The sequence below is a fragment of the Lissotriton vulgaris genome, chromosome 4_1, assembly GCF_964263255.1.
Source record: "Lissotriton vulgaris chromosome 4_1, aLisVul1.2, whole genome shotgun sequence".
Taxonomy (NCBI): Eukaryota; Metazoa; Chordata; class Amphibia; order Caudata; family Salamandridae; genus Lissotriton; species Lissotriton vulgaris.
The window spans coordinates 221,624,230-221,651,774 of NC_141691.1; the positions used below are offsets into that span (position 1 = coordinate 221,624,230).

A 27,545-nucleotide genomic window follows, 5' to 3' on the forward strand; every position below is an offset into this window, starting at 1 on the left:
TCTGCCCCACACCAGTCCAAAGCAATGTGCCCCACTCCAATCAGCTCCACTCCAATCTGCCCAACTACAGTCAGCTACAATCCAAAACAATCTCCCCCATTCCAATCTGCACCACTCTAGTCTGCCCCCACTCCAATCCAAAACAATACATCCCACTCCAAAACACCCCAATCCAATCCAACCCACCCCAATCCAATCCACCCCAAACCAATCTAATACATCCTTCTTTAATTCACCCTACTCCAATCCACCTCAATGCAATCCATCTCACTCCATTAAAATCAACCCCACTCCAATCAAATTAATCCACATCACTCCACCCCAATCTACTCCAATCCAATGCACCCACTACCTCAATCCACTCCAACCCATTCAACCTGATTCCACCCCATTCCACTCTACTGCACCCCACTTTACTAGTCTGCACTCTATAACACTCTCTGCCACTGAACCACTGAACTCTACTCCCCTCTACTCAACTATATGACACTCTACTCCCCCAACTCCACTCAACAACACTCTACTCCAACAAATCCAGTCTATGACACTCTACTCCTACCACTCCCCTCAAGGCCACTCCATGCCACTAACTTTTGACCATGCTGAAGAGTAGCCACACTGGTGTACAACACAGCAAATATACATTGCCAAAATCAATAGTTCTTATAGGCGAGACCCATTGACTTTGCCAATGCTTGGTAACAGTGATGGTATTCTGAGCCTTTGCCTAGAATATTTAGCATGTTAAGAGAACACAACTCAGGGGTATTAACACAGTGGTGAAACAAACAATACCTATGTGGTGGTGTGTCAAAGATATCTTTAGCTGTCATTTGAATGATCACTTACATTTAATAGTGTTTCATTCCACTTTTTCTAAGTAGTTACTATCATACTATGTAATGACGCTCATATACTGGACTCAGGAGAGACGATAGTGCCTTGCATAGATTCAAACTCCCGATTTGCACTTGTACAGCCAGGATGCAACTCATAAAACTATTCTGCTATCAGCCGAGTACAAACTGAGGCCTTTGCTTGCCTCCTCCCCAGGCTTTGCTTAGTTAAAGATTTGCTATCCAATCCTAGGCCCCAATTATTAGTGACCACACCAATCATAAAGGCTATAGGCCTTGTATTGCATGTATTTAGCCTTGTTTGTTGCATGTACTGAGTACAAACCGACTTTACAGAGAGATCAGAAGGACGATGGATATCGTGCAAGGGCTTCCTATTAGCCTCACATGTAAAGGTGCAGCCATAGGGAGGAAATTATGCTCACAAACTAATTCCTTAAACCCCATCTACAGGCTTTCGTTTTGGTACATTGGCAAGATGGCAACCATTTGGAGCTTTCCTTTTCAAAGGGTTATCCTTGATAAACGTGATTTGTAGTGTTGTGAAAAGCAGACATTAATGCTACCCAGATTAAGGATACGTTAATCTTTTTTTTTTTTTGTGAAAATTCTTTATTGTCAGGAGTTCAAAAGAGATATTCATACTTTCATTCGTTAGTTGCAATTACATATCATTAGCATGTGTCATCAATGAGAAAAGAACTTAACATATCGTGTGTCAGCAACTATCAGTGTCTGCCACGGCCATGTATTGGAATAGTTAGGAGAGACAATCATATGTAGATCATGGCCCAATTTTGCTTCTTATCCATAAGCTACTCCCCGACAATGCATTTCTGACATATCTGTCTGAAATCAACAATTCGAAGTTTTAGAAAAAACAGAAAACATTAAAACCCAACTATGGTCATCATTGAGCAATTGAGTGCGTTCATCCACATACAGTTATCTACAGGTTCAGTTATTCAGCATTTCGCCTAAGGTAGCGTTGCGTTCCCGCATCCTCCCGGCCCCCCCCATCATCGTGGTGGCATACCCTTTGCTACTAGTCCTCATCATCCTCTGATTCTGAGTCCTCACCCTCCGGCAGGGCCTCGCACGGTTCTCCCCTATATTTGTTCCATGGCGTCCACACCTTATTCCATTTGCGGGGGCATGCCCTTAACACATATACTGCTCTTTCCTTCACCATTAGGAGCTCCATGTTTCGTATCCACCCTGCCACCGTCGGCAACTCCGGGGCCCCCCACCTCTGCGCAATGTCTCGTTTGGCCACTGTCACCGCCAGTGTGACCCATACTTGTCCATACCTGTTTAGGTCTGTAGGGTCCCAGATGTTCAGCAAGCACTTACGGGGTTCCCGCAGGACAGATACATTGATGGCCTGTGAGACTGTTCGCATAATCTGCCTCCATAGTTCCCTGATTTGTGGACATTCCCATATCGTGTGGAGGAGAGTTCCCTCATCCCCGCAACCCCTGAGGCAGTATGGGTGTGGTGCCCTTTGTATTCTGTGTAGTAGTGTGCGGGTATAGTATGTGCGATGTAAAATTTTAAGCTGCACTAGGCGGAATCTGGCCGAAATGCCTACCTCCCGTGGCGAGGCAAGTGCCTCGTTCCACTTCGTGTCATCCATTTCACCCAGTTCTCCCACCCACTTTTCTCTAAGTCTCTGTGTGGGATCTGGCAGGTTATTAATCAGTTTTTTGTATGTGAGTGAGGTCGCCTTCTGCTCCATAAATTCGGTCAGTAGCCTGTCTTCCAGTGGTGATGATTCTGGGAGTGTGGTGTCTGGCGGGATTGCTTGCAATAGAGCATGCCTGATTTGCACATACCGATATGTTTCAGAGGGGCCCAGGCCGTATAGCTGTTGGAGCTGTGGGAAAGGAACAACCGTGCCTTTGTCCCAGAGGTCCCCCACCACCGAGATCCCTATGGTATCCCAACGTGCGAACCCCTTACATGTCCGCAGGTTACCCAGCGTTTTAGTGTCCCACAACGGAGTTAACCTGGTGATTTTACCCTTCCACCCTAGACGCGATTGTGCCGCATGCCAGAGCGTCGCCGTGTGAAGCGTTGGGCCAAGTAAGGCATTTATTTGCGGGTAGTTGTACAGCACTGAAAGCATGCCTTCAGTCCCCAGTTGTGACCAGTCCGCCTTATACGCGGGGTCCTCCCGTGAGACGTGTATCCAATGATTAACAACCTTAAGCTGGGACGCCCAGTAATATAGTTGGAGATTGGGCAGCGCGATCCCCCCCTCGTACCAGCTCTTCACCAATTTATTCTGCGCTATCCGTGCTGGGCCATTACTCCACAGCAAACTGGAAACCAATGCCGCGACCTGTCGGAAGTACCGTGGGTTCACCACATAAGGGGAATTTTCGAGCACATAGAGAAACCTTGGGAGAGCCATCATTTTATAAAGCGCCGCCCGTCCTAGGAGGGTCAGCGGCAGTGTAGCCCAGTATCTGACATCAGCACGCAAGCGTTGCAGAGGCGGCTGCAAGTTTTCGGTATAGAACTGCGTAGCATCGGTAGTCACAAAAATACCCAGGTACTTGAATGAGGTGGTGGTTATCCTGGGGGGACAGTCGGCTGGCAGCACTGGACCCGGGCCCTTGAGTACATAAAGTATGGACTTGGACCAGTTCAGGGTATAGCCCGAGGCCTTGCCGTGTTCATCGCAGAGAGCCAACAGGGCAGGGACCCCTTCATTTGGTCTGGTCATGTAGATCAGCATGTCGTCCGCATATAGGGAGACCTTGTCCTCCCACCCGTCTTCCCAAGTGATGCCCCGGAATAGCGGCGTCACTCTAAGCATGACTGCCAACGGTTCCAGCACTAACGCAAACAGAAGGGGCGATAGCGGGCACCCTTGTCTGGTTCCCCGCCCAGGTGGAAAGGTCGATGATATGTGACCGTTTGCAACCACCTGCGCCACCGGCAAGGTGTAGAGTAATCGCACCCATGCAAGATACTTTGGGCCGAATCCCATTCGGGTCAGGACAGCAAATAGGTACTCCCACTCCACCAGATCAAACGCCATTTTTGCGTCTAGGGAGAGTATCACAGCCTGGTCTGTAAGAAGATGCGCCCGCGCCAGCACCCCATGCACCCTCCGTAGGTTCAGCGCTGTGCTCCTGTGAGGCATGAAGCCCGATTGGTCGGGGTGTATTAGGGTACTCAGATGCTTGGTCAGACGACTGGCCAGGAGTTTCGCCAGGATCTTTGCTTCTGTATTGAGCAAGGAAATGGGACGGTACGAGGCGCAATCTGTCGGTGGTTTGGCTGGTTTGGGAATGGCCACGATAGTGGCCGTGCGTTGGTCGAGCGGAAGCAGTGCCGTCTCCACGCTCTCTTTGTACATGTCCAAGAGAGGCTTGGCCAGCACCGAGTCCACCGCCTTATACCATTCCACAGGAATTCCGTTGGGGCCCAGAGCCTTACCGGACTGCAATGCCTGTATCGCTAACTGGATCTCTCCCTCCGTCAGGTCTGTATCAAGTTCCTGCCGCGCTTCAGGAGCGAGCACAGGGATTGAGATGTGGCTGAGTGACGCCAGGGCCTCCTGTTCTGTGACCGATCGTGTCGGTGTGTATATCCCCTGGAAGTGGTGCGCTAGGGTGTGTACTATCCGTTCCGGGTGAGTCTGTAGCTGGCCCCCAGCATCATATAGTCGTTGTATCCCCCTGTTGCTGCCGCCCCGCTTGTCCAGCCATGCTAACATTTTCCCTGCCTTATCACCCACATCATATATGCGGTGTGCGGTGTTCGCAAGGTGCCCTTTAGTGATTGTAGTGAGGTGTGCTTGGTGCTGCTGCTGTCGGAGCTGTAACTCATGTGCGGTGTTAGGGGTGGGGTCCGCCATGTGTGCATTGTTCGCCGTGTGTAGTGCCAATTCTAAATTAGCCAGTTCAGCTCTGGATTCCCTTTTATGCCCAGTAATGGCCGATATGGATGCCCCTCGTAGGACCGTTTTGTACGCCTCTCACAGCACCGAGGGTGAGGCGACCGAGCCCGTGTTCTCATCAAAGTAGTGTGTTGTAGTCAATTTAAGTTTTTTCCTGATACCAGGAATCTGCAGATAATTGGGATATATTGGGTACATTCTAGCGCGCTTTTGTTCTTTGGTAGAAAGGTGCAGGGAGATCGGGGAGTGGTCAGAGATGCCTCTCGGCAGAATTTCCAGCCCGTCTATGGAGCCTAATCCCACCCCTAGAAAGAAGAAGAAGTCAATACGTGAGAGGCTATCGTGGGGGGCTGAGTAGTGCGTGTAGTGCTTCGCCGTGGGGTTCAAGTGACGCCACACATCCGTGAGGCCCATGGCAGTCAGGAATCCAGGAAGCGTGGCAGTCCCTCTCTGGCGATCCCGTATGGGAAAGGTGTCTAGTAAGGGGTCTGTTATAGCGTTGAAGTCTCCCCCAAGGATCATATCACCTTCCGGGAGATCGATGAGAAACTGCCCAAGAGCCGGCAGTGCTGTAGAATGAAGCGCTGGGGGGATGTACACAGATATCACATTTAGGGCCCTCCCCTCCCACTGGCCAGAGAGTGCCGCAAAACGCCCCTGATCGTCTGTCTTGTGGCTAGTGACCAAAAAGGATGAGTTTTTCTTGAGGAGTATCCCGGTGCCTCTGGAGCCTGTGGTGAATTCGGAGTGTACTGCCATGGTGTAGCCACGCCTGTTCAGTGCTTTGCAAGTGGTCCCCGCTAGATGTGTTTCCTGAAGTAGCACCAGTTCAGATTTATGGCGTTTGATGGTTTGCAGTACCAAACCACGCTTAATTTTGTCCCCCAACCCCCTGACGTTCCATGTAAGTAGCTTCAGCGGGGGCACCAGTGTCGTTACAGGGGCGCCCTCAGCGGGTGCTGCTTGTGCTTGGTGTGCCATTTGGGTTCATTACCCATGATGCCAATGGGCAGCAATGTGGTGAGGCCAGTGTGCGGAGCCGCACTCCGTGATACCTGGCGCTGACGGCTATTAGTGTAACTGTGCCTTGTACAATCATAATGATGACCAGTAACCTTAACTTTAACTTTAACAGTACAACTCTTCCCCCCCCACCCCCTCCCTGCTCCCCTGCTCCACGGACGAAGTCCCGCCCGCATCCCCAACTTGGCAGAGTGCTTTTGTCCCCTCCCTATCTAGTCTTACTTGCTTGTGGGGTTGGTGAGTCCCCTACAGGCACCGGCCATAACCCGCCCTACTCAGTTCCATCGGTCCGAAGTCCCAAGGGCTGTGTCCAAATCATGTCGTATACAGCTCAGGTAGTCAACCCCTGCTAGGCTGACCGGAATCAAACGGGTCCCTCTCAAGATCAGAGTCTAATCCCCCGGCTGCGCCCTGTTCAGTAGCCGGGCTGGCCGCCCGGTGTTCCGTCGTCCTCTCGCTGCGGCGGTCTTGGCGTTCCTTGTGCGGGCGCTGGGGTTTGCCCACCGGCCTCCAGCCATCCAGCCATTCCTGTGCCACCTCAGGCGTGTCGAAAAACCACGTCTTCCCCTCAGCCACAATCCGCAGTTTGGCGGGGAAGAGCATCGAATAGGGCAGGCCCCTGTCACGCAGCGTCTTTTTTACTTCAGTGAAGGATTTTCTGCGTCTGGCCACCTCGGCCGTGTAGTCTGGGAAGAAGGCCAAAGTAGAGTTTTGAACTTTCACAGGCGGTGCCACCCTGGCTGCTTGCAGAATGGCGTCCCTGTCCCTAAAGTTGAAGAGTCTAGCCAGCACCGGCCGCGGTGAGGCTCCTGGTTTGGCCGCACCCCCAGGGACCCGGTGTGCTCTCTCAACGGAGAAGAAGTTGGACAGGCCTTTAGGCTGCAGTTTGGTCTTGATAAGGTCTTCGATGTATAGGTCCATGGCGCCTTTCCCCTCCGATTCCGGAAGGCCTAGGATGTGGACGTTATTTCTTCGTGAGCGCCCTTCCTGGTCATCCAGTTTTTCTTGCAGTTGCTTGGTGGTCTTTTCCAGTCGCTCCATCGCCACCTGTAGATCTGAGGTGTCTTCAATGAGCGACTTTGTGACTACCTCCACTTGGGATACCCTCTCTGACATCTTCTTAAAGTCTGCTCTCAGCAGGTTCACTTCGGTGGAGATGGTGCCTACTGTCGCCTGGACCTCAGTGAGGGTTTTCATAATGGCCTCCAGTGTAACTTTCCCAGCCCCATTCGCGTCTGCGGATGCACCGTTGGAATGACGCCCAGGCCCTTGCGAGTGGCCACTCTGGGTATAGGCAAATTTATCAAGCCTCGCTTGCGTCGTTGTACTCCTCGTGTTTTTGCCTGCCATGACGCTGTGTTTGGCTCTGCACTGTCCGGTCCGTCCAGCGGTCCTTGGTCCAGCCTCTCACTGCTTTCACCGTCCCTTGGGTGTGCGCCGTTGTCGCAGATTGCAGGAGTTCGGATCGGGGCGCACCGCAGCCCCCTGATGCCAGGCCCAGGTCTTAATCTGCTTGGGGTTCAGTCTTATTGTCCCGCCACGTGTGTGCCCCTCACCTCCGTGGTCGCTGCAGTTTGTTTCGATGTGAGGCCGAGACGCGCCGCTGGTGGCGTCTGGGTTATGGGCACCTCGTAGGTATCGTTCGAGTATGGCGGTGTCCCTTCCACGTGGGTCGCACCGCCGCTTCCTAAGTCTTTATGGGCGCTTTAGGCGCAGATGCTGCCAGGCTGTGAGCGTCCCTCCTTCCCCACGCTATCTCGGGCCAGAGTCCAATTCACTGAGCTGCGGGGGGGCTGCGTGGACCTAGGCGCCTTTCGCCCTACCTTGTCGTGCGTGTGGGGGGCCCGCCCGGCCGCGTAGCCTCAAGATGGCTCCTCCGCGATGCAGGGACTCTTCCGCCCCCGAGGGCGCCTATTCCGCGTCCAGGAGGAACTGTCGGCCAGACCCAGGTGCAGCAGCCGTGTTCGATTCCGCTGGCTGCCGCGCTGATCAGATGCCGTGCTGGTGCCTGCCGTCTGACGGTGGGGCGTGGGTGCCGGCTAGAGCCGACGTCCTCCGGCCGGGTAGGGTGGACTTCCGGTCGGGCACGTCCAGCACTCCAGGCCGGTGCTGCTGGGTAGGCGGAGGCCCCACTTCGCCGTCGCCGAACGGAGCACTTCTCAGCGTCGGATTTTCACCGGGGGCGGCTCAATGTGCGCCGCTTGGTTCCCGGAGCCGATTTCACCCCTTCGGGCGGGTTAGTGTACGGATCGGTAGACGGATATTTGCGCGGGCCGGCCAGCCTTGTGGAGCTCCCGAGTTAAGCTGCCGCCATGCTCGGCAGTTGGCCACGCCCCCGGATACGTTAATCTTAGGTTTGACAGCCTGTTAATGTGCCAGGCAGCAATGGCTTTCAATGAGTAAAAAGATGCCACAATTGCTAGAATGGTAATTGGTGACATAAGTTGCAGCCATGCACTATTTATTTATTTAGAAGCAGAGATACCTCCTAATGCTCAAAAAATACACCTGATGAAGAAGGAAGGAAGTCGAAGAGAAATCAAGGCTGGCAACCTCAGCAGAAACAAAAAAACTTTAAAACATCCAAATTCCAACTACTTCTACTGGCACAAAGGAAGCCAAAATTTTGAGCATGAGTTCCCACAACAAGCCTCTCTCAAACTGTAGAAGACTATCAAAAGCAGACAATCACCAGTCGGACTGGCCTTTTTCGGTTTGTGGTTCAGACCCCAGACACACTGGCACCCTGCACATGCAAGGGTCGATGACAAAGCACTTTTTAGGTTCTGCCCTGAGTGCAGAGGAGCTAATTGGGCTGCCTTGTGTTGCCTTGCTGACATCACCCCTCTATGCAAGCCCAATATTTTACTTGGAGCCCCGGGACCCTTGTTGCTTCTAGCTAACACGAGGAAACATCCTCATGACCTTCAAGAATTTTCTCCCAGAAATGTTTCCCTTCATTATTAGTATTGAATGACATTTCAGGATAAAAAAGACACAATGTGAAGAAATGGGACCCAGCTTCTAATTTTTTTGTCTATGAGAGCATCGTGGCACAGAAGTGTAGTTCTCAATTTTTTCAATCTTGGCACTGGTCTCTTCTGATCCAACAAGAGTTTGCAGTTCCTTTTAAAGATGGTAGAATAAGTGTGTATTGACACAGTTTATCAATGGGGGAATATGCTCCAATAGGAGCAAGTACCATCACACACCCGTATGGGTGTCATGCTTCATTATTAGGCAAGCTACTTGTCGGGCCGGCACTGCAATGCCCAACGGGCACTCCCAAGTGGGCACTTTACCGGAGATCTTTTTATAGAACTGTTGGGCCATTATATATAGTAAGGAGCTTATATGCTGGACCTAACAAATCCTGGCCCCCCACATTTGATATAACTGCTCTTAAACCTGAGAGCCTTGTGAAAAACACTTTTTGTGTGTCTCCACAAGTTAACTTTATTTTTGCTCTTCTCAAAGATTCAAAAGAGGCTTTATTTCGGTTCGATTCAACCATAAAAGTACACATATCATACTGTACAGACATAAACATTGATGAAATATAATTACAAAAATAAATAAATATCCCTGTTCCACAAGACTGTAATTCATTGTATATTAACATTCACTGATCCAGACAGATTCTCATTCTAAGAGACAATTTTAAAAATTCAATTACTTGGAGGATACTATCACTGTGCAGCAATTGTAAATATAAAAAGGCTGGTCGTATCTGATTAAAATTAAGTTTTTATAAAAGATCAAGCAAGTAGCGTTTACGTGGATAATCATAAAATCTACATAAAAACATAAAATGCAACATATCCTGTGGAGACTTTCCGTCGCAGCCACAGGATACAGGTAGTTTACTATAAGCAGCATTTTTAGGTCTTAAAAGCAGATGATGGAACAAATTCATTCTAAATCTTGTTAACAAGAACTTTTCATGGGTACTAAATGTAGCGAGTAGGTAAGGCTCCATTGTCATACAAGTTTTAACCATGATGTATTTCCTTACTCTTGTTTTCTGTAGCTCAGCACCCTCCCTCACGGCCTTCCGTCTCAGGAGAAAACACTGCTTAATTGCTTCAACATCCCCTTTTACAATTTCAGTCGGGCGGTCAAATAGTTTAGGTCTGCCCAGCTCACAGAAACTTGTTTTTAAGTACTTCAGCGATGGGGTACCTAATGCCTTATCATGAGAGATGAAATCACTTACAATTAGGTGTGTTAGGGGGATGTCTCGGCTTAGCCATAATTTAAAACAACAAGTCAATGGGCGTAAGGAGAGAACATCGCTCAAATATTCTGCTCCCAACTCCTCATGGACTGCAAAGTTAGAAGTGGCGGCCGGGACACACAAAAGGCGTTTTAAAAATGCATTTTCTGCTATCTGTAATTGTTCAAAAGCCATGTAACCCCAAAGTTCACTGCCATAGGCTGCGGTTGCTACTGATTTAGAAGCAAAATTAAAAATGGAAGCGTTAACCCTTGCCACATCACCTTTTTTCTTTACAAGTTGTGGACCCCATGACAATTTAGAGTCAAAAAGGACTCCAAGATAAGAGAATGTATTAGAAAAAGGAATTACTTCATTATCTAGTTTAAAAGTATAATGTCTTCTTGGTCGGTTACCAACTTGCATAATAAATGATTTGGAGTTATTAACCAGCAAATCTCTTTCTTCCATGAACTGTTTAAAAGCATTGAATAACAATTGAAGGCCTTTTTCAGTGCTAGATATTAAAACCGCATCATCTACGTATAAAAGAACGGGGATACTCCTTCTACCCACCCTCGGACACTCGGATTTCACCTCCTGCAAAACGCTATCAAGATCATTTATATAAAAGTTAAAAAGGAAGGGAGATAATATGCAACCTTGACGCACACCCTTCCCAGTTCTAAAATTCTCAGTTATGTTCAACTCTTGGGAGTACCTAACATTCACATTTGTATTACTATGTAGGTCTACTAGAAAATTTACAATCCCACTGTCCACTCCCTTCTCCCTCATGGACCCCCAGAGCCTTCCCCTGTTCACACAGTTGAAGGCTGAGGATAGGTCCATGAAGGCTAGGTGGACAGTGCCTTTTTGGGCAATACAGTATTTACTGAGTATTGAGAAGAGGTTTATACATTGTGTTATGGTTGATCGGCCACTGCAGAAGCCATACTGGGAAATAGACAGGATGTTATTGTCCATCACCCAGTCAGAAAGTCTCTGCAGTACTATTCTCCCCACTATTTTGACCATAGAATTAATTAGGGAGACAGGCCTGTAACAGAGTGGGCTATCCCTGTCCCCTTTTTTAAAAATCGGGACAATGGTAGAAACCCCCCAGGAAAATGGGCACCCGACCCTGGCGGCTGCATTGATAACAGCCTCAACAATCAGTGCCCAGAACTTGGGGTCAGACTTAAAGAGGTCTGGGGGTATTCCATCTGGTCCTGGTGCTTTGCCGGCTGTAAGCCCCTCTATCCCTTCCATTACCTCACCTCTATTTACTCTAAGGGGTGTTGTCCCATTATCAGGGTCAATGTACATAGTATTGTCCACCAAACCTCCATATAGTTGCTTAAAATGTGCAACGCACTCCTCCTTAGTTATGACACTTTCTAATCCATCTCCTGGATCTTGCACCAGAAATAGTTTCTTGACTGCCGCCCAGAATCTAGAACTATTTTTCAGGGTCTGTGGATCCAAGATTTCATTCCACGCCTCGTTCCTCAAAGATTCTTTGCGAAGGGCAGTAGCTAGTTTGAACTCTTTACGACACCCTTTGACTGTCTCCTTGTTTCGTGGTTTTGCTGCCAAGGCAGATCCCAGGTTGCGTGCAGCTTTAGAGCATTCCTGATTGAACCAACGCGGCCCCTCTTTCCCAGATTTCTTTGCTGGCTCTGTCATTAGAATAGAAACTTTGTCTGTTAGACATTGAAATGCAGACAGTACCTGCATAGGGCTAGAGTCATCCTGAGTGCAGCTGTTAATTTCCTCACTACAGGTATCTTTAATACTTTTATATATAAGATCAGGAGTGCACATAGCCCATTTTAGGCGGCGGCTTCCATCCGTTGTCTTTACCCTGCCCATGGACTGACTACAACTTGTGTTGACCACCCAAGGACCCTTAAGGTGGATAGTCAAAGGGTTGTGATCACTGAAATTATTTTCAATGATAAATGAATCTGTAAAGACCTGCATGGGCAAAGTAACTAGCACATAATCTATAAATGTCCCTTTCCCATGCCCTATAAAGGTCGGAGTGTCAAAACGCTTCAAGGGGTCACACAGTGCCATGGTTAATGTAAGATCATGGTCGTTTAGTAAATCATTAAAAGAATCCCCCTCCAGTCTATGTTCCAAATGCAGGCCCTCATTTCTGGCACAATGCATTTCCTGAAGAGTTTTCATTAAAAGATCCCCACAGGGGTGAACATTAAAATATCCCATGATCATTAGGTTATGTGAACAGTCCTTCATAGAAGTGCTTACATAGTCATTTAAGGTTTTTAGATTGTTTGGAGCTGTATAATTATTGATAGAATTATAGAAATTAATCAACCCAACCATACAATTATCTTTTGCTAACACTAAGCCTAAAATACCAGGGTTACTTGATGCCCTTCTTTGTTTTGTACATGTCATAGCTACAGAAATAAACGTGACCAGCCCCCCCATTGGCCCACCCCTGCTTACTGCTCTAGCAGGTACAAAGTATGCCTTATATCCTTCAATAAAAAGATCACATTCTACTGACCAGGTCTCTTGTAAACATATAATCTGGAAACATTTAATATATTTGACCCAGTTCTCATCTTGCAGTTTAGTGGCCAAACCAGCAATATTCCAACAAAGAACATTATTTTGTGTAATATGGGCTGTTTTGCCTCTGTTGGCTGGTCTACAGGGTTTCGTGATGTACTTTGACCCTCCTGCTCCTCAAGTCAATCACAGGCATCCAACCCGAAAACAACTCAAATCTATTCTGAGTGGCCACATTAAACCCTCTCCAACTCTGATTGGCAGCATTATTATTCTGTGCAAACTGCTGCCAACTGTTTACCCCCTGGCTAGCAGTATTATACATGTATGGTGCTGCCGGTGTGGGTGGGCGAGTTTGGGACATTAGCCTGAAACTTCAAAAGTCTTTAGGGGTATTGGCCCGGGTGCATAAAAATATCCCAGTGGACCCACACAGACGCTATTTGGGCTATATACTAATGAAGATGCACGCAATAGTACTGTAGCAACATGTTGTGGGTGTTTAAAATTAATAACCGCACAATCCCCTGTTGTTGATTTCCTCGAGGGGCCAACCCAGTTAACCCTTTCTGTTGAAATAATTTGGTCAAAGAAATAAGTTGGAAAACCACTGTTTTTGTTTAACCAGGCCACTGTTCTATTTTTCAATGAGTCTTGAGACTCCCCAAGTTGCGAACCAGAATATTCTTCAAACCGTGGGACATTTGTCAACACCACCACATAGGGCACACAGTCAGGCGGGAGGTTTACATTCCTAGGTCTTATTCTCTGAATTGACCCTGGTCCACTACTCACAGTAGCTGGTGCTTGTTTTTGTATCTGAGTTGCTGGTGACAAATTATTATTAACGGCCCTGGTTTCTGACGGACCTTTGGGACACCGCTGCTGTGCACTCTCTGTCCTAACTGTCTTTCCCTTCTCAGCTTTGTTAGAATTAGTATTTAGTGCATTTGCTTTCGGGGCTATGGCAGGAGCCAGGTGTGCCGCCAGCAATCCTCTCAGTCTTTCTACCTCAGAGGCTACAGCATCCAATCTAGTTAATAGAGGATTAACCAGTTCAGTAATTTTCTCCTCCATCTTACTTAGTGTGCTGATCAAATTCTCATAGTGGTTAGGAGTTAAGCTAAACCCTCCTTCACTATTACCCTCCAAATTACTAACACCTGTCGCAGGGTTATCAACCATATTAGTTTTAGGACGGGAACTAGCAACTCTTTTTTTTGTAATTTTTCTCCTTCGTTTTGCCGGAATCTTTCTACACTGTCTAATTGGTCTTGGTGTTAGAGGGGTTGAGTCTAGTTCTTCACTAGAGGAATTATGCAGATCTAAACGCGCCTCTGCATGTACCTGTACCTGTACCACGGTACTAGGGGTCCCTTCACTACTTAGAGTAGGGTTCCCTTCTGTAAATCCCTCTGTCCCTTCTATCACTTGAGTGTGCGTATTTGCAGGTAATACAGGAGGGTTACTACGTCCTAAAGAAGCCCTGCGCTCATTATTGATTTGGTTAACCTTTTTAACCAAAAAGTTATTCGTAGTGTTCAGCCCAGCAGCAGGCCTATCTTTGGTGAGTCTAGACATAGCACTAACACTAACAAGTATACCAACTATACTCCTACGTTTAAGTTAGTCGATCAGACCACCATTAATAACAGACAATTTTTACAGGAAAACAAGAATTAATAAAACACAGATTAAACCTTTTTAAAAAAGTCCAAAGTCTCACATGAATGATGTAGTTCATAGAAAAGATCCAGGGTCTGTAGCCCGTCCCGGCCTCCTCAGGCCTCCTCAGGCCTCAGAGGGCCCACCCTTTGCCCGGGCTTTGCCCGGCGCGTCCCGCGGGACGAGGGGCTGGCGTTGCCTTTATGCGCCTCCTGGCACTCTTCTGGGCGTCGCTGGTGATGGGAGGGGCCCGGCGGAGCCAAGCCCGGCCGGGATACAGGCAGAGCAAGGCCCGGCCCTTAGTGGCTGATGCGACGCTTCGGGGGAGCAAAGCCCGGCCGTTAAGTCTCCACAATCAAACAGGTACCCCCGCTGAACTCTGGCCTGGCGCTGCCTTTATGCGCCTCCTGGCGCTCTTCTGGGCATCGCAGGTGGTGGGAGGGGCCCGGCGGAGCCAAGCCCGGCCGGGATACAGGCGGAGCAAGGCCCGGCCCTTAGTGGCTGGTGCGGCGCTTCGGCCGTTAAGTTTCCACAATCAAACAGGCTTTGCTCTTCTCTGTTTTGAGGAATATCCTGATCAGCTCAGAAGATCGCCACCCCCTAATCATTGAAGGTGAAGGTAAATAAAACACAAATTGTGTTGCCTTGTATTATTTCCCTGTTTGTTATGAGTGGGCTTTCTGATGACCCGTTATATGTATATTTTTGTAATAGGATGTAGGCGAAACAGGGCATATTCTACCAATAACTTCCAGATGTGTACAGACATGATATTAGGATGCTAATTTCTTTTTTTTCATATTCCTAGCCCTACCCCCATTTTTCTCAAGTTGGATGACCACATAAAGTTGGAAATATATACAACAATAGAACTATCTTTTTGGGGCGATTGAGGGATTTTCATCCGCATCCTGCCATTCTGCTACTACCACTTCCTACAGTTCTGACACCAGATGGAAAACCTTAGCATGAAAAAACCCTCAAATCTGCAGCACACATAACTAAACTTTATGTAATGAATCCATACCAGGGAGCCACCCAACCAGAATAATCTAGAACTTGGAAGTTACTCTATTTATGTTTCATTGGAATTGCATTTTTATGTACTTATCAGTTTACTTATCTCCTTATTATCAGATTGCAATGTTTGCTTTTATCTGCTTTTTATAGGAAATGTATATTTGTCTTAAGTTTGTCTTAAGACAGACTTAAGACAAAATCCTAACTTCTGTGAATACCAAAAGTAGTAAGTTCATTCTGTGAATGCCAAAAGTAGTAAGTGCATTCTGTGAATACCAAAATAGTAGTAAGTTTAGGATTGAGTCTTAAGTTCATTCTGTGAATTGGGCCTAGTGAAGGTAAATTCAAAACAAACCTTGCATACAGACACTTACCGGCAAAATAAATCAAACTAATCATGTTAAAATAGTAAAGCATAAACATAAAATAAGCAACAATGGACTCAAAAACCCTTCAAAATGGTGCTGCTAACAGGAAAGAGGAGCCAGGCAACCCCAGAACTGCACTGTAATGTGTGTACAAGGAAAATAAAAGAGCCTGTTGCAGTTACCTACAGCGAGGCACTTTTAGTAGCTGAATACAATTTTGCCTCCTGGAAATTATCAGAGATCTGTGAACTTGAACATGAGAACAGATTTGCAGCAAATAGATGCACCAGTGATAGGGAATGCAGAACCATGCCTAAATGGCATCTAGGACAGGCTTACCCCAACTACGAGCCGTCCGCCCCATGAACTCTCTCGTTTCGGGGTTCCATATGAAGTGTTTTGCATCTAACATCCACTCTCCCCATGTTTTCTTGGATTCCTTCTTCTGACGGTCAACCTTGCCATCAACAGACTGCTGGCTGCCTCCAACTTTGTTTTCCTGGAAGGGTTGGAAAATAAGTCATTTTTTATAGCTCCTACTTGGCACCAGTAGCATTCAACCTGTTGTTATCACCAGTTGTAATGAACATCTTTTAAGAAGACCACTGATCTGTAATTCAATTAGGGATTTCTAGTGTTGTGATCACTGATAAATCTACTTCATACTGCACAAGCTAAACAATTTATAGATGTCAGTAAAAATGTATTGGCAAAGCGAATAGGTCTGCTGTTGGCCACAGGTCTTTTGCCTTTGTTAATGCTTGTTTTGTCATGATTTTTGCAATTCTTGATTGTTGAGGCAGCTGCCTGCCCTTCAGCAATCTAAAAAAACACATAAAAACAACAATATTAATATTATAATAGCACAATAGTTCAAAGCACAAAGTTCCAGCACAGCATGGACATCCATGTCCATGCCGTACTGAAACTTTTTTGCTGTTCCATTGCGGTGCCAGGAAAACAGGCACCGCCATCGGAACAGCAAAGAACCACCGACTGTATTATGTGCATTTCCAACTCGTAATACGGTCGGCAGTCTTTGGCTCCACTGCGCCAAACTCGTAATCAGGCCCTTAGTTACTAACACATTTCACAAACAAGCCTTGAAAAAGTCTCAGGCCTGCGCACCAAGTAAGTGGCAAAACAAGTATTGGCTGTCAAACTTGAAGGATAACATTTCGAACATCAAAATAAAGCTTTTTCAACAAGAAAAGTCCTCATACTTTAGTTATTTGTGACTGCAATAATGAATCATATTACAAGCACTGGTTTATAAATTCCAGGTGTTTGCATCCTGCGTGTGTATGTTCATTAATCACTGGGATGGAGTGCCCTACCCAGGTATCAATAGCAATGCATAATACACCAACCGGACAATCCTATTTGTGGCTACACAGGACAGTGGGGCCCTTCATTTATATATTTATAGGTTTATATAGCACTAGATAAACCCGTGGGTATCAGAGCGCTTTACATATAATGTGAGCATCACTTTTTCTGTTTAAAACAAGGTCCTGATTGACCTGCTCATTCAACATACAATACATGTGTTCTGATAAAAATCTATCCTCGACACCTTAACAACCTGATGACATAATCCAAATAACTGACAGCTCTTGAGATAGAGTGGGTGTCAGAGCCTTCGTCCCTTATTTAGAAGATGGGTTAAAGACATAAGATATGGGTCTACGTTTCATCATGAACCCCACATAATTGATGTTCCCCTGACAGAGCTTCACGGAAAGGCCAACAATGCTTGAACTGTAATATAGATAGTAACATAAATTGAAATTGCAAAGACTCAAGATCTGGCTCTTCGATTGATACCTGCAGCACAGTGCCTGGTACGAGTCTGCTCCATATGGCTCGGTCATTCCAAATGCCGTTGGGCTCCGATTAGAATATTCCTAATGCTTAACTCGCATCGTAATTGGTCGCTCGGAAACCTTTCCGAATTGGTCGGAAAGACGCGTTCCCGATCCGATTCGGACAGAGCAAATGCAGTTAGGAGGCCTTCCAAACCACATGATAATCAGTCCCAAAGGATGAACTTTGCAAATTACTTAAAGAGTTCTTATATGGACTCCGTAACCCAACTTTTAGAATGATTTAGTATGGACAATTGCTCAATAAGACAATCAAAGACCAGAGGGGTCGAAATCATGTGTGTAGAGCAGTAGTCAACATTGATATTTTATTTATTTATTTTGAGATTGTAAAGCGCCTGGTGACCCGAAGGCATCCCCGCGCTATAATACTGTAAAATCCGGGACGGGCGAGAACCAGGAACTATTTGGGGAAGAGGAGGGTTTTGAGTCTTTTGCGGAACACCGTGTGGCTAGGTTCCAAACGCAACAGACGAGGGAGTGCGTTCCATGTGGAGGAGGCCTTGACCGAGAAGCGTCGTCCACCGGTGCGCGCCTTCTTGAATCTTGGGACTGTGGCCAGATGTTCGTTGTCCGAGCGGAGGTTTCTGTGGGCTTTGTAAGGTGTGATCATATCTTTGAGGGTGGCAGGTCCAACCCCATTAATGAGTTTGTGCGTGATGCACAAGGCCTTAAACTCCACTCGCTGGCGGACCGGTAGCCAGTGCAGCGATTTGAGGGCCGGTGTGGTATGGGCTCTAGGGGGAAGTTTGAGAATGATTCTCGCCGCGGCATTTTGTACGCGCTGAAGTTTGGTCAGGGTGGTTTCAGGAGCACCTAGATATGCGGCGTTGCCGTAGTCCAGGCGTGAAAGTATGAGCCCTTGCACCAGAAGTTTCCTGGACAGGGGGGGCAGGAGGGGGAGGATCTTCCGAATTGAGCGGAGAAGACCAAAGCATGTGCCCGCGGTCTTAACTGCCTGGGTCTTCAAGGAAAGGTCCTGCTCCAGCCAGAAGCCCAGTGTTTTAATTTCAGTCTTGGGCGTGGGGATGTCACCGAAGGAGTCTGGCCAGGCTGAGGGGGGGACAGAAGACCATTTGTTGCCCAGCAACATGATTTCTGTTTTTGTCCCGTTCAGTTTCAGCGCGGATTCACACATCCAGGTATGTATGTCTTGCAGGCAGTTAAGTAAGATTTCAGGGTTCTTGTCCAACTGGGACAGGGAGACGACGAGTTGTGTGTCGTCGGCATAATTGACTATTTTTATCCCATAGCGGGTAACCACGTCCTCCAGCGGGGCCATGTAGACATTAAACAGGGTGGGACTGAGCGAGGACCCCTGGGGCACACCACGCGTGAGCGGGAGGGGGTCTGATCGGGAGTTACCGTCCCACACCTGAAATGAGCGTCCCGTGAGGAAGGATTGATCCAAGCATGTGCGGCTCCCACAACTCCTGCCTTAGCCAGGCGGTGGAGCAGTACACGGTGGTCCACCGTGTCGAATGCGGCACTGAGGTCCAGGAGGATCACTGCCACTGATCCTCCTGAATCCAGGATACACCTAGTCTCCTCGATGACGGAGAGGAGAGCGGTGTCTGTGCCGTGGCCTGGCCGGAATCCGGTTTGTGACTGCCGTAGTATTTTATTCGACTCGAGGAATTGGGAGAGTCGCACATTGACCAGTTTCTCCACCACCTTGCTGAAACAGGGAAGGAGCGAAATGGGTCTATAGTTGGCCAAGTCGTCCGGGTTGAGGTTGGGTTTTTTCAGCAGGGCTTTGACGACTGCGCCCTTCCAGGAGGAGGGCACTATGCCTTGGGCCAGAGAGGTGTTTATAAGATCCCTAATGATAGGTGAGGTGCTGAGAGAAACAGTTTTTAAGAATCTGACGGGTGCTGGGTCCAAGGGGGATCCACTTCTCATTTTAGCCAGCGTGTTAGTGACCTCATCGAGGGAGACTTCTCTAAAGGAGGACAGCCGCGGGCTGGTAGTGTGGGCGTCTAACTCCACCGGGATGGGGGGGCTGATTGGGGGGAGGGATTCCAAGATCCGCGTGATTTTGGAGTCAAAAAATGCAGCTAAGTCCTTACATCTGTCCGGTGGGGGGGGGAGAGGCTGCGGGAGCAGAGGGGATGTTAAGTAGTTCCTTAACTATCAGGAAGGATTCCTTAGTAGAGTTGGACGCGTTTTTGATTCTATTATCGTAAAAGGTGGACTTGGCTAGTTTGATGGCCGATTTATATCGTCTTACTGCTGTGTTGTAGGTGTCTTTTTTACTATGCAGCCAGTCTTTCCTCCACGATCTTTCCGCTTTTTTACATTCCTTGTGGAGGTCACGGAGTTCCGGGGTGTACCACTGGGCATGACCTATTGGCCTGTCTTTGATCTCCCGATTTTTTAGGGGAATGAGGCTATCAAGGGAGGAGTGGAGCCAGCCTCTTACTTGGGTGTCGGCCTCGGACGGGTCAATCGAAAGGCTCGGGGTAGAAGATTCCAGCACTGTAGCCCAGTCCCCTGTTGAGAGTTTGGCCCACGATCTGTTCATGGAGAAGGTGGGGGCTTTATGGGGTTTCCTGATAGCTCCAGGAATGTTGAAAGTGACAAGCAAAATGGTCCGTCCATGGGAGAGGTTGGGAGTTGGTAAATTGGAGGGAAGGGATGTTTGAGAACACTGGGTCGAGAAGATGTCCTTTGACATGTGTAGGACCTGAATTGGCGAGAAGAAGGTCGTGGGAAGCCAGGTCGCTGATAAGGTCGGCGGCGCCTGTGTCCAACGGATCATCAAAGTGAATGTTGAGGTCCCCTGTTAGGAGAAAGTTTGATGAGAGGTGGGCTGAGGAGGAAACAATTTCCAGAAGGGAGGCTGCGAAGGGGGCGAAGTGGCCAGGAGGCCGGTACACCAGAAGGCCTGAGAGGGAACTGGTCGGAGTGAGTTGAAAGGTGAAGAGACAGCTCTCTGCGTCCGGGGTTGTCATTGTGTTAATACGGCCGGATAGGTGTTCCCTGAAAATGATGGCAATTCCACCTCCTCTACCTAAAGGGCGTGGTTGGGACAGGATGAAAAAGCCGGGGGGGAGAGCCGCTACCATATCGGCATTGGAATGGCCCGTGATCCAAGTTTCTGTCAAGAAGAGTATGTCCAGGTTTAGGTCGTCAATCAGGTGATTAATATGCAGGGCATGCTTCGGGAGCGATTTGCAATTGATTGTCGCCATTTTGATGACCGGCGGTGGGATCGGGGATTTAGGGAGGTGTAGCTTCGTCGGTTTGCAAATGGTGCAGCTGACGTAGGGGGTGTTAGGGTCTTGCTGGACGTGGCATGCGCTGGTTTTCTTGGGTCTGAGGCTGAGTAGCTCCTTGCGGGAGTAGCTCAACTTTGTGGGTGACGGGACCGGCATAGAGTCTGGCCCTAGGCCCGGTCGTGCGCGGACGAGCGCAGACGGGCTTGCCTTAGGCGCGCCTTCGGCGCGCAGACGGCGCTCCCGCTGCGCTCGTCCGCTGCGCGTCCTGTGGTTGCACATTTTATGGGTGGGGAAAGGGGCGTGGCCTCAATGTGGGCGTGGCCTCACTTCCTCGCCGGGAATGGCGGTGCAATGTAGATTTTTCGAGCGTTTAGGTCGGTGCAGCGAAGGAGTCGCTGTTCAGGAGCGTCTCTACCCGCTGGAGGAGCTAGCAGCCGGGTGAGTGCACAGTTAAAATTACAGGAGGATTAAGGGTGACACACAAGTGAAAATACAATTTTTAAAAATGGACGTCTCCCGGCTTCCGCCTCAGGAGATTAGCAGTTTCTGGCTAGTTGGCGCTGAGGCAGCGCTTAAATACTGTGGCGGGTGGGCGTGGCCTCAATGTGGGCGTGGCCTCACTTCCTCGCCGGGAATGGCGGTGCAATGTAGATTTTTCGAGCGTTTAGGTCGGTGCAGCGAAGGAGTCGCTGTTCAGGAGCGTCTCTACCCGCTGGAGGAGCTAGCAGCCGGGTGAGTGCACAGTTAAAATTACAGGAGGATTAAGGGTGACACACAAGTGAAAATACAATTTTTAAAAATGGACGTCTCCCGGCTTCCGCCTCAGGAGATTAGCAAATGATCCCTTTAACTAATTTACTAGAAATCAAAATAGCTCTAAACGAAATTTGACAAAATTGGACATAACCGAAAGTGATTTTCTTCAAGAGCTAAAGTCCAACCTGAACTGAGCTTGTTTCGTAGAATGCAGAAAAAAATGCATTGATTCATGGATATAGGTAAGGGTAGGGGTACATTTACCTTGTATAACTTTAAGCATACTGTGAAAGGATCCACAAATAAATTAGAATATATTCTACGCAATGTGAATAATAATGCTGTGGATCTCAGTTTTAACTTAAAATTTTTAGGAATATGGGCCACCTCATTTATCAAGGGTAAACCAGGTCTTAACATGGTGAAACAAGGAGAAAGTCTTTATTTTTCCTAGTTTTTGCTATTTCTATGTGTGCTGCACAGCAAAACTCCATGAATGATTGTTTATGTGCAGGAAGGCGTCCCTTCCTGCACATTAACAATCATGAAAAATTGATCATTTGCAACTTCCATGTGTGCTGTGCAAAGCAGCACACATAAAAGTTACAAATCACCATCCTTGATTGTTTATGTGCAAGAGGGACACCTCGTCTATAAAGTGTGCACCCTAGTGAGTGGGTTTCCAAAGGGAGGGAGGCGAAAGGACACTATTTACCACTCAAGGTGGTGGAAGGTCCAGTAGCAGCTTAGTGTCCGTACTAAGTACTAGAGATATCAACAAAAGGAGAGGGTGCTGCACTGTTCCTGGAAAGAGATGAGGATTTAAGGAAGGTTTTAGGAAAAGATTTACCTGGCGTGACCAAGGGTGTTATAATGGTACCCTGGGGCATCCATTATGTTGGATGTAATTGCCTCACACACCCCGAAGAGTGTCATGCTTCATCATCGGCGGTTGCTCCTCGTCGGGGAGGCGGTGCAACCCCCGACGGGCTCACCTCAAAGAGGGGCTCTTTGGCGGAGATCTTTTTCCAACTGCCTTTTGGTGAAGTGGGGTTTTGTGGGCAGGATGGTGTCTTCCTATTGAACTGGTTAAAAATGTAGCAAGGGGTACCGGAATTACCTTTATTCTGGGGGTCCTCTGGCTACAGTTAAAAGGTGGGGCTAGCTTCCTAGGTGTCAACTAGTTAGGGTTGTGTGACCCTAGAAGAGGCTAGGAGTGCATGTGGTCAACATGTTTCTCGCTAGGGCTATAGTAACCGCGATTCTTCAGGACCAAAGTGAAAACAACAACATGCTAATCTCATATATGTTGTATTTGTTACCTTAGTGGATCCTCCTATGCCTATACATAGAGAAGGGATAAGGAAACAGTCATTATATTCAATACAAATATCTGAGTCACAAGAATGCCAGGGAGAAAATGTATACATATATACTGACATGCTGGTGGTACTGAGGGTGATTATCCACATCCATCGCATGCCAAGTGTACTGAGCGTGCAATGTTCAAGGTGAGTAGCACACACAATAACTAGAACTGTGACTAGGACTGTGATAAGTGAGGGTAATGCTTAAAAACATGGAGATTTCTTGTTAAAAATGCAGCAGTATATCCATGATTGCCTTCCTGTAGTGTTTGCAATAATGGGCAGGTCTCAAGTGCAGACACCAGTGGGTAGTTTTAAACAAATAAAGAAAGCAACATACACTGTGACCTTGTTAAAAAATGCAGCAGTATATCCATGATTGCCTTCCTGTAGTGTTTGCAATAATGGGCAGGTCTAAAGTGCAGACACCAGTGGGCAGTTTAAACAAATGAAGTGGGCAACATACACTGTGACCTGTGAATACAAAACCGACACTAGACCCACTTAGTATATTGCCCTACTCACCTAATGGTCATATATTAGAGGCCACATGAGGGATCGGCGGTGTGGTACTCCAGAGTTGAGCCCTTAAGATGTGGCTAGATAGGAGGTGGACAAAAGGGGAAAGAGAGCGTCCCTGTATTACAACGAGTGGGCTGCCTCAAGCCCAGTAATCAGTATGGGACGAAGGGCTCCGCGTATGTCCTGCGTGTAGCGCTAAGCGCACTCACCTTCAGCGCTCCGAGTCCGTGTGCGTTGACCTACCCCTTACCGCCGAGCTCGAGTAGATGTCTGAGCTCGGCGGCGGGGCTATTTCAGCAACAGCGGACACCCTGCGCGTCACGTCTGAGTACCTCCCCCTGATGTAGATCACGTGTGCGCGGCCGGTTTTGTAGCGGCCATCTTAAGAAGGTGTCGAGGTAGCGGAGTGCACTGGCTTTGGTACCGCTAATTCCGCTTAATGGGGACATAATGAAGAGGATCAGCCTGTAGTTCAGACAAGTCTGGGGCATGTATGCATGAGGTGTCGGGGGATATAATTAATATGCATGGTAATGTATACATTAACGGTACAAAATAGGTTAATGCATGTAAGCAAAAAGGTTTCCCTGGTGTTGGTCATCTATCAGTTGCTTGGAGTGCTGCGCTGTAGATCACTAAACCTATTCAGGTAACCCCCAGACGATTAAGGTGTGGGTGGGGGGGGTTTTAAAAACCAAGGATTAACCAGGCCGTGTACAAGCCTTCCAGTGTCTGAATAAGATCCCTGTGTGTGCTTGGAACAGGGAGCATATGGGTAGGGGGACCAATGGGTGGGTTTAGGTCAACAGTGGCAACAATATGGGTGGGTAGTGCCCTCGAGTTGAATAGGTTAGTTTAAAATGCTTGTGTCTGATGTCTAATCATAGGGAAATGGTTGGTAACAGTGTCTTCACCAAAAGGCAGTTGGAAAAAGATCTCCGCCAAAGAGCCCCTCTTTGAGGTGAGCCCGTCGGGGGTTGCACCGCCTCCCCGACGAGGAGCAACCGCCGATGATGAAGCATGACACTCTTCGGGGTGTGTGAGGCAATTACATCCAACATAATGGATGCCCCAGGGTACCATTATAACACCCTTGGTCACGCCAGGTAAATCTTTTCCTAAAACCTTCCTTAAATCCTCATCTCTTTCCAGGAACAGTGCAGCACCCTCTCCTTTTGTTGACACCCTAGTGAGTGCACACACTTATCTCACTGGCCCTGAAGAAAGCCTTGCGACTACACTTATAAAGTATGAAACATGTAGACCATGTCACTGTAAATACCCCATGGATGAATATCTGACATAATATCAGCGTCAAAAATATCGATGTTAAAAATATCAGGGGAGGAATATCGATGTCAAGAATATCGAAGTCCTATCTACATTATGGTAAGTACAAAAATATCGGAAAAAAATATTCTCAAAAATATCGTTTTTTAAAAAATGTTTAAAAATAATGTTAAATTAAATAAATAATACATATAATTAAAATAAACATAGTTAAAAATATGTTTAAAATGATAAGTAATACATATAATGTAAAAAAATAAATTAAACAATAACTACAATGAATTATTCTAATAACTTATAAATTGTAAAAAAATTATACATTTTAAATACATACATACACATACAACAATAATATAAATAAGAATATCAAAACTATATATAACAAATTATTTTTAAAAAAATGTAAATAAATTATACACTACATTAACTAATAAATATTGGATAGCGTAGGGGTAAAAATTACTATTCCAACTCCACAGAGTGCAACAGTAGGGAAAGCGTTGGAGAGCGTAGGGGTAAAAAATACTATTCCAACTCCAAAGAGTGCAACAGTAGGGAAAGTGTTGGATAGCATAGGGGTTAAAATTACTATTCCAATTCCAGAAGGTGAAACAGTAGAGAAAGTGTTGGATAGCGTAGGGGTAAAAATGACTATTCCAACTCCAGAGGGTGCAACAGTAGGGAAACTGTTGGATAGAGCAGGGGTTAAAATTACTATTCCAACTCCAGAGGGTGCGACTGTAGGGAAAGTGTTGCGTAGTGTAGGGGTTAAAATTACTATTCCAACTCCAGAGGGGACAACAGTAGGGAAAGTGTTGGACAGCGTAGGGGTAAAAATTACTATTCCAAGTCCAGAGGGTGCAACAGTAGGGAAAGTGTTGGATAGCGTAGGGTTTAAAATTACTTTTCCAACTCTAGAGGGTACAACAGTAGGGAAAGTGTTGGATAGCATAGGGGTTAAAGTTACCATTCCAACTCCAGAGGGTGCAACAGTATGGAAAGTGTTGGACAGCGTAGGGGTAAAAATTACTATTTCAACTCCAGAGGGTGCAACAGTAGGGAAAGGGTTGGATAGCGTAGGGGCTAAAATTACTATTCCAACTCCAGGGGGTGCAAGAGTAGGGAAAGTGTTGGATAGCGTAAGGGTTAAAATTACTATTCCAACTCCAGAGAGTACAACAGTAGGGAAAGTGTTGGATAGCGTAGGGATGAAAATAACTTACAAATAATAAAAATACTTTTTTGGTAAAAATTAATTATTTAATTATTAAATTACAATAAATTAATCAACATTACCAATATATAATTATTTAAAAATAATTACCAATTAATAATTAGTTAACAATTAAATTGATGATAAATATAATTACATAATAATTATTAAAAATGGTTATCAAATAATAATAAAAGTACAAAAAAATAATTTTCAATACCAACAATTATTAAAAAACATTTAGCAATTAATAATTAATTACCCAAAAATTATTGATAAATACCAATACATTTTAAATAGTCAAACAATAAATTAATTACCCCTCAAAAATATATTAATTATTAAAAATGTATTACCAATGCATAATTGATTAACATTAAATTAATTATCAATACTCAACACTAAAATAAATAATTACAATTAAATTCCTTCCCACCCTATTGCCCTATAACCTCACAGCACACTTCAATAATAAATTAATACACTTAATATAATTACCAATTAATCAATTAATAAAAAAGAATTACCAATTAATAAATGTTTTTTAAATTAATAATTATTTAACATAAAATTAATTATCAATACCAATAAATAAAAATTAAATAATTACTTAATTACAATTAAATTACTTCCCACCCTATTCCCCTATAAACCCACAACCCGCTTCCCACCCTATTCCCCTATAAACCCACAACCCGCTACAGAACTGAAACGCAAATTGTATTAAAAAATATTTACTAATTCCTAAAAAAATGTAATCAATTTACTATAATTAAATTACTTCCCACCCTATTCCCCTATAAACCCACAACCCGCTACGGTACTAAAACGCATAATTTACTTAAAATAAATTATTACTAACTTCTAAAAATGTATTACATATAATATAAACTAGTACAATAATTAACAAAAATTATAAAAGCAAACATATAAAATACATAACACTAATATTAATATCGATATTAGTAACATCAATATTTTTGTTACCGATATTACTAACGTCGATATTAACAAAAACAATATTTCTTACCTTCAGGTCGATATTTTAATTGTCAATATTCTTTTTTTTTTTTTTTTTAAACTTTATTTTTGTTGCAGGAGGTACACGAATATTATCAGTCCCAAAGAAACAGGATTACCATCCAATCCCCGCGGCATTTCACAGGGTATGTCTTATCACACAGCCGTTCAGCCCACATCCCGGAGGCCGGGCGGCGTAGCTGTGCTTGTTTCCAGTAGCATTTTGCACCTTTCCCCATTTGGGCTTGCCGTGTCACGGCGGATGCCTGCATTTTACATTTTTATCCCCCTCCCACCCAACTGTGGTCTGTAGAACCAAGAAAACATTCCCCAACTTTTAGCTTGCCACATCGTATCAGTCAAGCACCTTGATGTGTAGTCATTGGTCATCAAATCCCGAGTCCCGCCCTCTCACCCCCTTCTCCCCAGCAGTATTCCGTAGCCCAATACAGTGTACCCTTGGCTCTTCTTTGCTCCCGTAGTCATGTCCTTACGGGTTCATGTTAGGTCCCAATCCAGTCTCTTACATACAATGTCTAGTGTATTGCTTCTTACTGTCCCACTTCAATCCCGTGATATTGCCTCCATTTGGCCCACACTCTTCTGAACTTCTTGGGGCAACCCCTCGCCTTATATGTCACCCTCTCCGCTACCATGTAAA

At 46.3% G+C, this 27,545-nt stretch overlaps 1 protein-coding gene across 1 annotated transcript in view; it reads right to left on the reverse strand.

The window, feature by feature from the left end:
- The window catches only part of ATP1B4 (ATPase Na+/K+ transporting family member beta 4), a 217,156-nt gene that overhangs the window by 139,774 nt on the left and 49,837 nt on the right, over positions 1 to 27,545 (reverse strand). The window contains exon 3 of the mRNA XM_086918519.1: positions 15,949 to 16,108. Coding sequence (XP_086774645.1) covers positions 15,949 to 16,108 — 160 coding nt within the window. The remainder of the gene's footprint in view (positions 1 to 15,948; positions 16,109 to 27,545) is intronic.